At 37.1% G+C, this 18,170-nt stretch overlaps 1 protein-coding gene across 2 annotated transcripts in view; it reads left to right on the top strand.

Moving 5' to 3' along the window:
- Nucleotides 1–12,723, top strand: part of LOC106091159 (uncharacterized) — a 122,681-nt gene extending 109,958 nt beyond the window's left edge. For both annotated transcript variants that reach the window (XM_059361269.1, XM_059361270.1), the window contains 2 exons: nucleotides 11,847–12,027; nucleotides 12,127–12,723. In XM_059361269.1, coding sequence (XP_059217252.1) covers nucleotides 11,847–12,027; nucleotides 12,127–12,310 — 365 coding nt within the window. In that variant the 3' untranslated portion in view covers nucleotides 12,311–12,723. The remainder of the gene's footprint in view (nucleotides 1–11,846; nucleotides 12,028–12,126) is intronic.
- Nucleotides 12,724–18,170: the final 5,447 nt, after the last annotated feature.

Raw genomic sequence — 18,170 nt, 5'->3', positions numbered from 1 at the left:
TTAAATTTTTAGTATAGGTGAAGCAAAATTTATGGATTTTAATTGAGTTTGTACGGACAAATTTTTCTAGGGATTGTTGAGAAAGGAGTTTACACAAAACGTATCAAAATTTTTAAGTTTTGGCAAAAAAAAATCATAAACTGCCATAAGAAGATAGAATTTCGTCAAATTTAATGCAATCTTTAAGACCAAAAATTTTAAGTGCGTATACAAAATAGTATAAAATTCGTCAGTATCTTATTTGTAGGCGTAATTATAGCGAAATGTGTGAGTTTAGGGCAAAAGTAAAGTCCTGGTTATGCTCTCGTAAATGTAGTGTAAATGTGGAACAAATGTATCCTAAATGTAAATAGGCAATTATTCTTATAACCAAACGTAGCATTTGACAATGCAAACAAAAAAAATTTAACAAAAAAAGACTTGAAGGTGAGAGAAATCTGACGCCGAAGAACTTCAGGCATAACTCAAGGGCAGGTTGGAGAAAACGGCCCTCCACGCAGTTATTGTTGAAGTTGAGACGTCTCTCCAACTGAAGGGGTACGCAATGACGGCCTTCTCGAATATTGAGAGGGCATTTAACAACGAGGAGATGGATCGACAGTCACCGCCCTGACACTATGGATGCGGAGGGCAGACTGAGTAGGATTTCAGGAGACATGGACTGGATTGGGACAATACTGCGACTCACACAACATTTTAGGGAGCGCAATATGCCATAACGATAGACGCAAAATAAATTCTGGGAAGGGATTTACAGTTTTCGAAATCACTTGGTGTTGATGATGTAGCCACATTTGTATGTGGAGGTGGCGATTCTCTTCAAGCTCGTTCCGGTCATCGATCACCGCGCGATCGTTATGGCCATTGGTTATTAAAAGACGCCAAAAGATCGCCTTGTCTCATCGAGTACCCCAGGCACTCAGTATTTAAGCAAACACCTTCGATACCGCCGATTGTCTTCGACTTAAATAGCAGATACTCCGTATACAAAGCCTTTAACTCATCGCAACTTGTGCCCGGTAGCTCTCAGCTGAGCTTCTCATAATGACGATGAACACCAAACAAATTAGAGCTCAGAGTTTACGAATCTGATATATATTTTCAGGGCCAAGTCACCAAAACGGTCATGTTTGCCGACTATGAAAAATTTGGGCTCAAATGAAAGGTATTTGGGAGTAGACCATGAATTTGATATCAACATTCAGGACCAACTGTCTAGGTGACGTCCCACCACCATAACAACCCCCAAATAGCTCAATATTCATAGTTTTTAGGGCCCATACCCCAAACCGAACATATTTTCTGGCTTTTGCAATAAGGGGTTTAAATGAATGGTATTTAAGATTAGAAAACGCACTCCCCAAAACACCCCTAAATCGAGCATATTTACCGACCATGACAATGTTGGGCTTAAATGAAAGGTATTGAGGAGTAGAGCACGAAATTGATACCCACTTTCGGGACCCACAAACAACAATTTTTTACTGACCATTGCAATATGGGGCTCAAATAATGGTATTTGGAATTCTCCAAATCACCCCCAAAGGGTAAACTTTTTTCGACCATGCCAATATGTGGTTTAAATGAAAGGTATTTGAGATTAGAAAACGAATTTGATAACTAATTTTGGGGCCATGTGTTTGGGCGACGCCTCATCCTGTAAATTCCCCTTAAACCAATGACAATATGGGGTTTAAATAAATGGTATTTGAGAGAAGAGCACGATGCTGATATTTTTTCAGGGCCAAGTGTCTGGGGGACCACCTCAATCCGAAAACACTCCTAAATCAGACATCATGAGAATATCGGGCAGAAATAAAGTCTTTTAAGAATGGAGTACACCTTACATCCAAACTTAAATTCGTAGACCAATAAATATCCGATGGAGGCACTTATATTGTTAAACTGTTAGTCAAGCTATATACTATTTTCGTAGCATGAAATTTCACTAAAAGCTCTTTAATTGTCGAAAATAAATATTCAAAGGAAAATTTTGTTTCATATAAAGTAAAAGAAGGCGCAGCGGATCGGGCCCGGGCCCAGCTAGTTAACAATAAATTGTAATAAATGCCACAGAGAAGAAGAAAATAGAATAGAAGAAAATCAGTTTTCTAAACAATTTGTTTTTGGTTTTGAAATTTCTTCAAACTTCAAATTTTATCACCTGACACGAAAACGGAACGTAAAATTTTGTTTTTACTGAATTCTACTTTTCGTTTATGGTCGACAGACGTTCGGTAATCGTTCGCATGCGTTTTCATAAAGCAAAACAAAACAGCTGACACATTTTCCAACATTTACGGTATGTTTACGAGAGCATAACCAGGCCTTAAAGCAAACACAAAACATTATACCCGCACATTCAAGTAGGAGACAGACGATATAACAATTTATCCGAGAAGAAGTAATTGTACGTTCACAAAATGTCCTATTGCAATATAAAAATAGATATCATGCTGGGGATAGGTAATTATAAAACTATGCTCAACAGAAGACCTACAGTCAAAAACTACGACAGATACACTGCAGACAACAAACTTATTGGCAAGAGAAAAAAAACAAAGAAAAATATGAATTTTCGAAAGATCGATGTCATATTTAAATATTTTAAAATTTGATTTATGGTTATAGTCTTTACGCTCCAAGCATTCAAATGTAACAGAAAATTTTGAGAAATTAAGATATTTATTAATAAAACGAAATTTATTTGGTTTTTATAAGATGGCCCTCATCCCAGCTTTTGTTGGATTATTTTCATGTAAGGAAACTCCAATATAATGGTTTTAACTTGTGTCTCCTATATTTTTTAACAACATTTTAATGTAGTTTTTGCCAATCTGAATAAACAGCGGCCAACCTTTTAAAGAGAAATACTTTAAACGACGCAAAGTATTGCAAATGCTTACCTTGACTGGGCCTAATCTTGGAAATGTTAACATAAAAATTATTCGAAACGTGTTTCCAAATTCAATTAAGAGCTCGTATAAGGCAAGTGATTACAAATTTTCCACTAGCCAACTCTGCCGCTGGATACAAAACTCTTACTTTAACATTTCAATGAATACAATAAAGGATATGATGTTCTCTTACATAAATACTTGTATGAAGCGGTAAACCAAACGGAAATGTGTTATCTGCGTCAGTAATTATGCGCTAAATATAATCTATGCCTTTTAGATGTAAAATCAAGTTGGAAAATGGTGCAATTGACATTAAATTCAATTAGATATTTTTGTTTCCCGCACGTGAAAGTATACCATTATTGACAAAAAACCTCATTTATATAAAAGTACTGGTCTAAAATCCCGATTTCAAATATGGCTTTTAGGGCTTATAGTACGTCAGGTAAATGGTTATAACACATTGTATGCATATCGAATCCATTAATCGAATTTTAGGATTATTTTGCGTTGCTTTTGTTTTGCACAACACTGTGGATAGTCGACGATGTTCCTTCATTGTCCAGGAAATATAAAAAAATCTTGATGAAGGGGAATTGGTTCAGTACTGGAAGTACAGTATTGGGAAAAATTACATTCACTACCGCGTTATATAACGTATTATAAAAACTATTTTTTATTGCCAGGCTCACTGAAGACAATAAATGGAGGTGACGACCGCGAAAATCGTCTAAGCATGAATACTAACCAATGATAGAGATCATTTAAAAAATTGAAAATCGATCAAAACTGATTTACAGTAAGATAATTCAACTATATCGATTTCAGGACAAGCTGAAGAGGCGGACTTAAAAGCCAGTTATATCCCAAAATTATGTACAATCTTGGTAAAAACCCACTGTATAGTTCTGATTGCCATATCATTTAAAGTCCGTCTGTTAGTCGAAAAGATTATAACTCTCAAATAAGCTGAACTATCGGCCCTTAATATTGTAATATTTCTTATTAATGTAGATCGATTGGAATATTTATGTTTACATACATATGCATGTATATTAAAGTCTCCCAAAAACAATTTTTGTTTTTTTTTTTTTTTTTTTTTGAAACGCATACCGCCATTTTTTCCGTTCGATCGCAATAAGCAAGATATGAAATATTGTGGCGATCGGTTAACGATAACCCATAACCCGACATGATGTCCACAGTTGGATGTACGGTAATGCCTCGATTTACGCCGTCTCGGTTAACGCCGTACAGTGGGAGAAAAAACTATTAAAAAATATGCCGTGTGAGAACCAGTAGAGTTATTTCTTTGAAATTTGGAATGGTTAGAGCTAAAGTGCTGGCGAGGTTGTCTGGGAGCTTTTTGGCAGGCCCCTAAAATTGGCCTCCTCGGCACTTCGAAAATTTGTTAGGGGTGGGGACATATGAAGTAAAAAGCATAAAAACCCCAAATAGGAAATTTGGGATTTGCATTTTTAGAACTCGAGAGGTTTTTCCAATTTTTTAATAAAAAATTGCCGGTTTTGAATTGCAATCGTTTAAGTTGACATATCTTGCTCAAATGTCACTTAAAACGCATATACTATATGTCCTCTTCACATAAAATAAAAATAAAATTATTTAAGCAAGTTTTTTCAATAAAGCCTAATCAATGAAAACCAAAACAATGTCAAAAATACCCTGTTGCCACATGTTTGACTTGCAAACTGTATAACAAAAATTTCATACCCTACACCACTACTGCCGTAAAGGGTATTATAACTTAGTGCCCATGTTTATTTGTGTACAAACTACAGGTCGCAATGTTATTCCGATAGTCTTTAAATTTGGCACATTCATTTTTATTGGCGTATAGACTCTTAGATTTAGATAAGGCTGTCATATATGTGCATCGACCGATTTTCACTTCTAGACGCACTGCAAGCGCATTTATTGAACAATCTTGCCAAAATTGTGCACAACGCTTTCCTCGATGCCTACCACAATATCTAAGAAGTTTGGTCAAAATCGGTTCAGATTTAGATGTAGCTCCCCTATATGTATTTGTCGGGTTTTTGGGTAATTTGCAATAATTTTGTCATTGTCAACAGTAGTTATTACAGTTTGAACATATTTGCTTTGCTCGAAACTTGGTACGGGTTGTTTAATAACCCATCTGAAAACATCCGCCGAGATCCATCAAAATTGGTTTAGAATTAGATGTAGCTCCCACTTTGTACTTATAGGGTAGGTGTAGGGTCTCATAAAGTCGGCACCGCCCGACTTTTGCCTTTCCTTACTGGTTTTTGTTTGTTTTATTGGTGTCAATGGTTCGTTTTTCTTTATTTATTTGTGATAAAATATATTAAATAGAGAATACAATAAGTGCAGAAAAAGAATCATGTTTTGGCATGGAAACAAAAACATTTGATTGTTGTCAAAAATCGCTCGTGTAACAATTTAAAATTTTCTAGCATGGGATAACTGTGAGCACCACACAGGCTGGAACATTGAACTCCAATTCCATGAAAAGCTTAGCTGCCTATGATGCTCGATACGTAAAGGCGGGGTTTTGGCACCTTCAAATAACCAATGGTCACACTGTTCCCGCAGCGATCGGTCCTTTGGAGTGGAGGATCGCCACCTCCACATGAAAATATGGACACAATAACAATTTCCGCGGCTATTCCTAAAGCAGAATAGAATACCCACCCTTATGTAGAACTTCTTTTGTTAGGATTGCCAAAATATATTTGGTACAAAAAGTGTGGCCACTTGCAAACGTAGATGTACGTCTGTGAATGGTAACATAAAATTAAAACCAATTATTTATACATTTGCGTGCACAAATCTTTACTATAAGTGCACTTGCACTTTTTCCAGTAGTGTTTTGATAGGTTGGCAAATGGCGTTACCACTTCATGGCAAACAAACAAACTTGCACTTTTTTTGGGTTTTATTTTTGCCCTTCACGGCAATAGTGTACAGTGCCAGCAGTAGGTGGTTGGATAATTTTGAAAAAGGGCAACTTCACAACGTTCGGGCCACGGGATGTAATGCGGTTGGAGATTTTAAGATAAATCCCTTGTTTAGAAACATTGTTTAGTCCTTCCATAGCTGACGGTCTCGTCAACTTAAATGGTTATACTGTGTTCAGATCTGACAGGGGAAGACGCGGAGGCGGTGTTGCCATTTATGTCTGAAGAAACGTGAAAGCTAGAATTCGTTTAAAGTCTGAATTCGGGGGCCAGATAGAATACGTGTTTGTTGAACTATCTTCAGATCGTGAGAAAGTTTTAGTTGGTTGTATCTACCGTCTGTATAATACGATTGACATACACGGGCTTCAGGTTGTACTGGAGTCCGTAACACTGAGTTATACTGATGTTTTAATCACTGGCGACTTTACTCAAACATACTTATAGATTCAACGCTGACTGATGCTATGTTGACACTTGGCCTATTCGTCACCAATAATACAAACCCCACACATTTCACGTCAACCGTCAATACACTCTTAGATTTATTCTTTGTCAATAATTCTTTGAAGATATCATTGTATGATCAGATTTCTGTTCCATGTTTCTCTAAGCATGGTCTGATTTATTTCGCCTACGATTTTTATTTGCGGGAGGAAGAGGAGGACATTGACCACGGTAATTTGAATTATGAACATTTAGTTGGTGTGGTCTACCAGGTGAACTGGGATGACATATTTACACTTTTAACTCTCGATCAGCAGACGGCTTTAATGACGGATAACATTTTACGTCTCAATGATGCAACAGTTCCAATACGGATTAAAAGAGCTTCGGCTTACAGTAGATGGAAGCGTTTCAAGTATCCAGAGCTGAAAGAAGAACTCAGGAGGAAAGTTAACGGTTTTATTAATGCGGCTAAAATGGAGTATTATTCTTCAAGATTTCATTGCGCAGTGGGCTCGAAGAGTAAGTGGAAGGTGATACATGAAATCGGAGTGGGTAAACCCTAGTCAAACACTCGATACCATGGGGACCCAGATAAACTCAACAGGACCTTCGTAAGCATACCCTATATATAAACGGACACGCAATTTTAAAGTGATGATGATTGGCCGTCTTTCGTTTTTGTTGCCCGGAGTCCTTGTGAGTTTAGATGTGTTAGCCATGAGGAATTTTATGAGATTTTTGTCCGTGTTAAGTCAAATGCCGAGATTTGTACGAATGTTACTTCCATATCTCCTACCGTACTTTACGTACCTGTTTAATACAATTTTGAGCTCCAGTGTGTATCCTATTATTTGGAAGCATGTAAAGATTATTCCCATTCCCAAATCCAACGTTGATTATCGGCCGATATCAATTCTATGCTACCGCTCTAAGGTTTTCGAAAAAATCCTTAATGGACAGATGTCGGCATATCTTCACCAAGAGTCCCTGTTGTGAGAAAGACAGTCCGCACTGCATTTGTTGAAGTGACTCAATCGATTAGAAATGACATTGATGAGAACAAAATTGGCTTTCTGGTTCTTTTGCATCACTCCAAAGCTTTGACACGGTTGATCATCTGTATTTGTGCATGAAACTACGGAATTTTTTTAACTCCACATCAACGGCAACGAGTCTGATTATGTCGTATCTGAGCGATAGACGGCAGTCTGTTTGCGCGGGGAATATATTATCTATCTCCTTGTTCGTACCTAAGGGGGTTCCCCAAGGCTCGATTTGAGGTCCACTTCTTTTTTCATTATATGCGAACAACTTGCCTCGTGAACTAGCACACGGTCAGATTACGATGTATGCTGATGACGTGTAGATTTTTCAAAGCGACTTTGTGGACAATGTAGACGACTGCGTAAGTAAACTTAACGCGGACCTACGTCACGTTTATGACTGGGTGACTGCAAATGGTTTGTTTTTAAATCCAAGTAAGTCCAAATGTTTGGTTGTTCACAAAAATAAGAATTTCAACATGCGGCAACCGGATATTTACGTTAATGGTCAGAGGATTGATATTGTATCAAGTGCGAAGAATTTAGGCGTGATTTGCAACAGTTCATTGACCTGGTCCGATCATGCTAACTTTGCAGCCATGCAGACTTCTTTTACACCCCTGAATATCCGAATTCTTCTGGCGAAAACATTCCTAATTCTGAACTTTTTTCGAATTGTAATTCTTCGAGCCTCCGCAAATTGAATGTAGCTTTAGTCCGATATGTGTATGGTTTCAATAAGGAGTCAGCATGTTTCGCAATATGTAGATTCTCTATTTGGACTTGTCTCAACAATCTTCTAAATACCAGATCAATAATATTTTTACATAAGGTTATTGTGGAACAGAAACCCAGATATTTGTTTGAGAGATTGAGATTTGCCCATCTGATAGAGGGAGAAAGTTAATACCTTTTAGAAGACGGAGTCTTATGTCTGAACGACAATTATATATTAGCAACATACGTCTTTGGAATAATCTACCACACGATATTCAATGCATCAGCAACAGGATTACATTTAAAAAACGGCAAATTAAATTTTTCTCATAGTTAACTGATATTTCATTGCTTAAAAAATCACTTCACTTTTTATTTTTAAACACTGTTTTGTTCCGCTTTTTATTTATTGTAACCTAATTATAAGATAATTATCTTGTTGTGTGGACAATAAATCATTAAATATCAAACCTTTAGAGGAATGGAAAATATCTGCAAAAAAATATCTTCCTGTTATTGGATTACTTATTTAGATTTATATATGTAGACTAGCTGACCCGAGCCCGCTTCGCTGAGCCTTATTTTACTTTATATGGAACAAAAGTTTCCTTGGAATATTTATTTTCGACAATTAAATATCTTTTAGTAAAATACCATGCTACGAAAATAGTATATCGCTTGACTAACAGTTTAACAATATAAGTGCCTTTATCTGAATCCCATGTGATCTTTATTGGTCTACGAATTTAAGTTTGGATGTAAGGTGTACTACATTCTTAAAATACTTCATTTCTGCCCGATATTCTCATGATGTCTGATTTAGTGGCGTTTTCGGGGGAGAGGTGGTTCCCCAGATACTTGGCCCTGACAAAAAAAAAGCATCGTGCTCTTCTCTCAAATACCATTTATTTAAACTCCATATTGCCATTGGCTTAAGAGGAGTTTACAGGATGAGGCGTCCCTCAAACACATGGCCCTAAAATAGGTTATCAAATTCGTTTTCTAATCTCAAATACCTGTCATTTGAGCCACATATTGGCATGGTCAAAAAATTTTTTCCCTTTGGGGGTGTTTTGGGGAAAGGGTGATGCCCTAAATATATGGTCCTACATTAGGATATCAAATTCGTATTCTACTCCCCAATACCTTTATTAGAGCCCCGTATTGTGATGGTCACTAAAAAATTGTTGTTTGTGGGGTATTTTGGGAAAGGGGTAGACCCCCAGAAAATTGGTCCCGAAAATGGGTCTAATTTTTTGCTCTACCCCCCAATACCTTTTATTTAAGCCCCACATTGACATGGTCGGTAAATATGCCCGATTTAGGGGTGTTTTGGTGAGTGGGGTGGTCCCCCAAATTCTAAGCCCTGAAAATATATCATCAACGTGCTCTATTCTCATATCTATATATCATTTATTTGAACCCCATATTGCCGTTGCCCTCAAAATTTCATATTTTCATAGTCGGCAAACATGACCGGCTTGGGGGGTGTTTTGGGGGATGGGCGGCCACTCAGTGAGTTGGCCTTGAAAATATATTGGGTTGCCCAAAAAGTAATTGCAGATTTTTAAAAGAAAGTAAATGCATTTTTAATAAAACTTAGAATGAACTTTAATCAAATATACTTTTTTTAAACTTTTTTCTAAAACAAGCTAACAGTAACAGCTGATAACTGACAGAAGAAAGAATGCAATTACAGAGTCACAAGCAGTGAAAAAATTTGTCAACGCCGACAATATGAAAAATCCGCAATTACTTTTTGGGCAACCCAATATATCGGATTCGTGTTAAACTTTAAAAACCCTCTTATTTTAGCCTCATATTACAATAGTCAGAAAATACTTACTATTTGGGTGGTGTTGTGGGGTCGGGGTGGCCCCATAGACACTTTTCCCAAATATTGATATCAGATTCGTTCTTTACTCCCAAAGACCTTTCATTGGAGCCCCATATTGCTATGGTCGTAAATTTGTCCCCTTGGGGAAGTTTTTGGGGAGAGGCGGCCCCCCAAACACTTGGTCCCATATTTGGATATCAGATTCGTATTCTGCATTCAAATACCTTTTATTTAAGCCCCATATTCCCATGGTCAGTATATAAGTCCTGTTTGGCCGGTGTTTTGAGAAAGGGGTGGACCCCAGAAACGTGATCCCACATTTGGATATCAGATTCGTATTTAACTCGCAAATACCTTTCATTTGAGTTCCAAAGATTTAGGGGTGTTTTGGGGGCTGGGGTGGTCCCCCTGGCACGTTTTCTTATCCTAAATACCTTTCATTTGAGTCCCATATAGTCGTGATTGTTCTAAATATATGTTTGGTAGGTTTTGGGGGTGGGGCAGCTCCCCTAGGTACCCCATCCGAAATTTGGATACCAAATTTTTATTGTTAGGGTACTATATGAGAGCACACAAAATTTCGCTTAAAACGCACCACCCATCTCCGAGATCTGGCGTTTCTGAAAATTAGGGTAAGGGGAGGGTCCGCCACCTCTTCAGATATCAAAAAATGTAGTAGCTTATTTTCACCACGGGGTCATTAAGCACCATCTGTGAAAATTTCAAGAAAATCGGTTCAGCCGTTTCTGAGTCTATAAGGAACACACAAACATACAAACAAACAAACCTACAAACAAACACAAATTGATTTTTATATATAAGATTAAAATGAAATTGATGTTTTAACGCATGCGTTTTTGAATTTCAATTTGCGTCGCGAGTTTTTGGAACCAAGACGTAAATCGATGTATTGCTGGGGTGCTTTTTTAAGAATCTAATTGATTATTTCGGGTCTTAGCATGAAACTATTGTAGTATGCAACGCAGGGTTTGAATTGTTGACTTCAAAATAGAAGTTAGGTTAAGTTGAAAAGAGGGTGTGGATATTTATCCGCCCCATGCCACTATGGACATACACCCAAGTCAGTAATCGGCTTGTTAGGAATTCCGTGCTACTTACAAAATCCTTACTTTTTTTCCCTGGCACGCCCCTAAGTTGGCTCATGTCTGGCATTGTGTCCCCAACTAAGTGCTGGTATCTGTTAGACGCGAATACCGGGCAATGCCATAGGAAATGCTCCAACGTCTCATAATCTTCCCCGCATGCTGTATAGGGCATGTCGCATCAATTTTACGTAAGGGAGCTTGTAGCCCTACATTGCTTTTTATTGAAACATGTTGAAGCAATTCAAAACCTTACAAAAAGGAAACATTTATATGAAATTTATTACAGAAACAAAACCTGTATCACTACTGTGCCTGTAATAAAATGTATGATTTTATTCAGAAATTTGTTCTGATACGGCTTAGCTATGTCGGTTTATCCTTTCTGTGCCGTTTGTAAGTCTGTCGCTTTTTGCAATCATGAAATTATCAAATTCCTTGCTTGGATGGTATTTTCGAGACCAAAAAAATAATCAAAATAAACGGCAAAGCACCAAATCCAAATTAGCATCCCTGCCCTAAGGTGATAGCTCCAATAGCACGATCAGACATGTCATATGAGCTGTCACTTTCTGTATTCATAAGACTTGTCCATTTGTCATATTACATTTTTCGTACGTATTACGCGATGTGTACAATCTCAGGGCTGCTCTTTTTGAAATTATTTTTGACATCTCTGTAGCGTAATGGCAGCTTTAGATCTACACTCGGGTTCTTAACGTCTTCGTGTTCTTACTCAGATTAGCTATAAACGTTCTTATTGTTAATCACAACAACATTACAACCTCTGTTGCTATCGAATAATGTTTTTATTTTTTTTTTTTTAATTTTCATAGGACGTTCCTTGAAGCAAACTCAACAGGTTGACCAATGCAGAAGTACGCCGGCTCGTTTATGCAAGACACGTTACAATACCACAGCTCCCATGTATGGCGTTAGCTTGACGTCAGGTCAACCGGTTACAATTGTACAAAAATTCCCTGATTTATTACAGCAGGTCGTCTTCGAAGTATGCGAGTAAGTAGAGCTTACGTAACTGTTATCTTAACTTCTTCTGACATAAGTATATATGCATTTAGAATATAAATTAATCTATATCTTAACTCATCTTTGCAGGTCTTCGGAGTGTGATGTGGTCAGAGGCGAATGTACACAAACTTATGTGCCTTATTTGTTTTTGGTCATACCCCTCGGACCGGTTACACTGACTGGTCAGGACTATGTTCTGGTGGAGAGTGGTTGTGTCTGTAAGCCCAAATACTCAACAGGAGCTGCCCAGGAACCCAATATGATACCGTAGTTTTATTGAATAGAAAAAGGAGAAACAACACTGTCGAATAATTTACAAATTCTACAATAAATTCTAATGGACGTTCTAAGCTTGTCTCCCCAACTGTGAGAGAGACACGCGTAGAGGTTTTTCTTGGTGCACCAGCTGACTCGAAGATAAACAAGTTTACTTTTCGCTAGAATTCCTCTATTCCTCCTTCCCGAGTGAAATTATTTTTGTTTTAATTTCATAGAACGTTAAACAGAAACCATAAAACGATGTATGTGTAAATGATATACATTATTATATTTAATTGTAATGACTACAAAATTAGTTTTAGGTAATTAAACTTCAAAGCAAAGCATAACGCCGGAATCCAACACTCTATGTTTCGTTAAATTTGACACTTCTTTTTTATTATTATTATTTTTTTAATGCATGCGATTTCTTCTATTTGTTTTACATTTTTTGTTTGTTTCTCGTTTAAGTTTAGTTAAACATATTGAGATTTATTTATTTATCATTTTTACAAAAACAAAATTCTGTGTAGTTTCCAGTTACGACATTTTTCAATATTTTCGCCAGGTTTCGAAAATCAAGACTTTTGCCTTGAGGTTTTCCTCTCCGCTTGATTGAATGATGTCGTCTTTGGAATAGCATACAACCATAATACATATTTATATTTTTAAATTATAACAAATTGAGAATATGAATATAATTTTATAATTTAGAGACTAGAAACACTTGTATTTAAGGATAAAACATTAAATTTATAATTAATAACAATACAATGTTGCATTTATTTTGTAAATTTTTAAACATAATTAAATAAATAAATGAACAATTTATATTTATAACGGTAATGTTCTTCAAGCAACTGCCTTTGTGGTTCAGCTCACTTGGGTACGTAAATCAGGCCACATATTTTTTTACCCTCCACCATAGGATGGGGGTATACTTATCTCGTCATTCTGTTTGTAACTCCTCGACACCAAGGTCATTATCATTCCGAAAGCCGGAAAAGCCTACCACACGAAGGCGAAAGATGTTCGTCCAATTAGTCTGTAATCCTTTATGTTGAAGACTCTTGGAGAGGTTGATAGAAACATATCTAAGGGCAAAGATCCCTGGAGATCGCCTGTTGCGGCAGCAGCATGCATATAGTAAAGGCAAATCCACTGAAACAGCCCTTCACGACCTAGCCGGCTACAAGAAGGTTCGCTCGCTGTCAAGAAATATACAATGGTAGCGTTTCTTGACATTGAAGGAGCTTTCAATAATGTAAAACCGATGTCAATCATGAAGGAGTTGAAGTTTCTAGGCATCAACTCTACCATAAGAAAGTTCATTAATAACTTACTTACTAAAAGATGCATTACGGCAGGCTTGGGATCTGTGGATCTAAAAAGATGTGTGAGCAGAGGAACTCCTCAAGGACGTGTACTGTCTCCTCTACTTTGGAATATAGCCATTATCAATATAGTATTGTCTCTGGAAGAAAAAGACGTAAAAGTGGTCGGGTATGCTGATGACGTGGCAATTGCGGTTAGGAGAAAGTTTCCCAGCACTCTAAGAGATACACTTTAGGAAGATCTACGTGCAACAGCAAAGTGGTCTGGGTATAAATTCGTGCAAGACAGAAGTAGTTCTTTTCAGCAGTAGATACAAGTTGCCTATAGTGGAACCTGTTTCCTTGGGTGGAGAGAATGTTCCATTTACAGAAAGCACAAAATACCTGAGTGTTTTGCTGGACAGGAAATTGAACTTCAAATCCAACAAATCCTATACACCTGCAAGAGAGCCATTGGCAAAAGTTGGGGATTTAGACCGCGTGTCATCCATTGGGTATATACTGCAGTTGTCAGACCTATTATGCTATATGGTGTTGTGGTCTGATAGACGGAACTTCAAAAATCCACCTACTGCTCAATACTTAACCGGATCCAAAGGATGGCTTGTTTGTGCATTACATCCGCACTGAAGACGACACCATCTGATGCACTGAATATAATACTACATCTTATGCCTCTGGACATTGTGGCTACCCAAATTGCAGCGACCACTGCCGTGAGGTTAAGGGAGCTTTCTCATTGATCATGTGGCGGCTACGGACACAGTGTTATCCTTAATACAATATCCGATATCCCAGGCAGTGTGGATTACACCCTAATTGAGCCGCTTTTTGATTAAAAGTAAGTAAAAATTACTGTACCACTATTCCTGAAAGAACCGATTGGAACTACGATAGATCTTTACGATATTTAACAGTAGTTTAAGAGACTTCTATACGGATGGTTCCAAACTAAACGACCAGGTAGACTTTGGGGTGTACTCTAAAGTTCTAGAACTGGTAATTTTGAAGAGGTTACCCCACCACTGCAGTGTGTATCAAGCAGAGATCCTTGCAATTAAGGAAGTGGTGGAATGGCTAAGATATAATGTCATTACGACGATTGGCATAAATATCTTCTCAGACAGCCAAGCGGTCATTAAATCCCTGAAGAACGTATTTCTGAACTCAAAAACCGCCCTCGAATGTCGCAGATCTCTCAACGAGATGGCTGAACAGTTCAAAATTCACCTGTTTTGGGTGCCGGGCCACATAAATATTCCAGGGAATTCTAAAGGGGGCGAGCTTGCGAGACTATGAACTACCTCACACACTCCAGGGACACTGCAACCTGTGGGTATGCCTCTAGCGACATGTGAGTTAAGTTTTCCGGACCGGGCCCGAAGTGCAACGAAAGATAGATGGTCACAAAGAGGGGGCTGTGAGCATTCCAAAACTATGTGGCCTCATCCTGACTTGAAGAGGTCTGCTTTGCTGTCATTGGCTAGAACAGACGTCTCAGTCATAGTGTCCATGCTGACAGACTGAAGGTAGCCAGCAACGACTTTTGCAGAAGCTGTAGGGACATCGAGGAAGAAGAGACTATAGAACACCTCTGTGTGTGTGCCCCGCACTAGCAGTTAGAAGGAGTTCCACCTTAGGTTCTCATTTCTTTGAGAAACTGTCTGATTTAGCGGATGTGAACATTCGCAATTTGATGGACTTTTTAAAGCGATTTGGATGGTTCAACGGGAGGAACTTGAAGGCATCTTCCTTCTTCTGTTTCTGTGGTATCAGAATGAACGAAAACGTCTGCGTGAGTCTGATGGCAAACTGCCACTTAAACCTAACCTAACCTATATATATTCTCAATCTTCATAGCATTTTAACTAGCCATGTCCGTCCGTCTGTCTGTCGAAAACATGCTAACTTTCGAAGGAGTTAAGCTAGCCGCTTGAAAGTTTGCACAAATACTATTAGTGTCGGTCGGTTGGCGTTAAAAATAGGCCATATCGGTCCATGTTTTGATATAGCTGCCATATAAACCGATCTGGGATCTTGACTTCTTGAACCACTAGAGGGCGCAATTCTTATCCCATTTGGCTGAAATTTTGTACAACGTCTTCTCGCATGAACATCAACATCAAATGTCAAATATGGTCTGAATCGCTCTATAGACGATTCAGACGATTATTTCTATATATAAAAGAGACGCATGATTGACTGATCAACTCCCAGCCCAAACGGCTAAAGCTAGAGTCATGAAATTTGGCACGAATAATTGGCTAGAATAATGACTTTGAAATTAAAGAGCATCTCGAAGAAATAAGATTTGGTGACAAAATTTTCCCAAAATAGTACCGGATGAGGGTAAATGGTACGTTTAGTACCGATTAGTCTAAGTACCCATCGTTTAGTATCAAAAAAGGTACTAAATAGATGAATAGGTAGAGCTAGAACTTCGAATGATTGGTGTTGCGATATAGAGGGGGTAGACAGAAAAGATATGAAACATAGTAATGGAAACGGAAGAAACGTACTTGTAGTTCCGTATTTGGAACCATTTAATACTTTTTTCACGGATTGAACTAGAGCTCTGAAATTTAACATGCAGGTTCTACTAAGAAACATATGTATGTTGGCTGACTAAGTACGAAATAGCTTATTTACTTTTACAGTGAACGGAAAGGGTAGAATTAAAAAAAAATTGCTAAAAAAGATCGATGTCTTGACAAATACACGATAAGTTGTACCAAATATGAAATGTTGAAATCGTACCAGGAGTGGAATAAATAGTACTAAAGTGCTCTAATTGGTACTATTTGGCACTTTTTTTGTAGATGGAGCTACAGGTCGGAAATTTGGGATACAGGCACATCTTGACAGTATGTACCGGACGACTAGAAAATATTGTTACTATTCGCACATTTTGGTACTAAAACGTACAATATGGCACATTCTTTACGGATTGAACTACTGTCTTGAAATTTGGAATACATTTACGTCTAGGCACGTACATGTACCAAGCGACTAGAAGATTTTTTTTGTTATTCGTTTATGTTGGTACTAAAACGTACAAAGTGGTACTTTATTTGTAGACTGAGCTACATCTGTGGAATAAGGTATACAGATACATATTGGGATTATGTAAGGGATGACTAGAAGATTGACTTGAAATGTATACATTTAGTTACTAAAACATACAAAATGGTACCTTATTTACGGATTGAGCTAAATATCCCAAAATTGCGATCCAGTTACACCTTGACAGTATTTCTCGGCTGACTAGAGATTTTTTTTTTAAATTCGTATATTTAGGCACTTAAACTTTCAAAATGTTCTTTCTTTAGGGATCAGGCTAAAGCTATTAAAATTGCGATACAGTTACACCGTGATATAGGGTGTATTATCGACGCAGCGAAGCGACTGGGATTATGCTAGTATATTCATAATTTAGAGAATTTGTATTGACCTAGCAATTTCTCAAATATTTTGAATTCTAAAAATTTTTGAAAAAAAAATATTTTTATTTCCTAAACCCATGCATAAAAAAATAATTTTCTTAGTATTTTATGGCCATTTAGCGAATAAAGCTGAATTAATGATTTTGACATAAAATAGAACCTGCTATCAAGAGAGTAGGGTTATTGCTATAAATTTTTTTTTTATAGAAAGCATCAAAAACCTTATTACCAAATGTCACCGCCGATGTGTCAGTTCCTGCACCGAATAGCTAACGCAATTAAAAAAAATTAAATTTAAGTATCTTTACCCATTTCACAGTTACAAGAATTTTCAATTGGGAAAAATTGTAGGGTGGTTTTATGCCATATTTGTATTCTACTGCCTAATACTTTTCATTTGAATCCCATATTGACATGAACTTCGAATACATCCAATACCTTTCATTAGAAACCCTTATTGTGCCCATCGGACCACTTTCGGATATGGGTAGCGTTTTTGGGGTAAGGGGGAGGGTCCGCCACCCTCCCGATATCAAAAAATTATGTAGCCTATGTTTCTTTTCAGACCAACCTACACAATCTGAACAAAATTTCAAGGTAATCAGCAATCGGTTCAGCCGTTTTTGAGTCTATGCCGAACAAACAAACAAAGCCAAAAACAAACACAAATTGAATTTTATATACATATGTATAGGAAGAAAAAGATTTTAATAATATCATCTTATTTTAATATATTATTATTCATATATAGATTATATTGACTTGGGCGCTGGGGATGTAAGGCAACACATGTGGACCGTCAACGAAAAGAGGCTCAAAATGGAATCGACAATTTGTCGTTTTTTTAGAACCCTGGAACCATTAAGCAAAAATATAAATATTTTCAAGCAATATATGTTGATTATTTTTAACTCGACGCCTTAAAAACAACAATATTTAAGCAATATATTTCATGTTTTGCAATTTAATCCCATGAAATAAAAAGTTTTTTATGTGAAAAATATCAATTATTTATTTTTTTATTAAAACAGTAAAAGGTTACATAAAAGGAATAGCATATTTCAAATAAATTGCTATTGACTTAGTAACCACTTTA

This window comes from Stomoxys calcitrans, chromosome 1, assembly GCF_963082655.1.
Source record: "Stomoxys calcitrans chromosome 1, idStoCalc2.1, whole genome shotgun sequence".
Classification (NCBI taxonomy): Eukaryota; Metazoa; Arthropoda; class Insecta; order Diptera; family Muscidae; genus Stomoxys; species Stomoxys calcitrans.
This window is presented reverse-complemented; position numbering and strand designations above follow the sequence as displayed.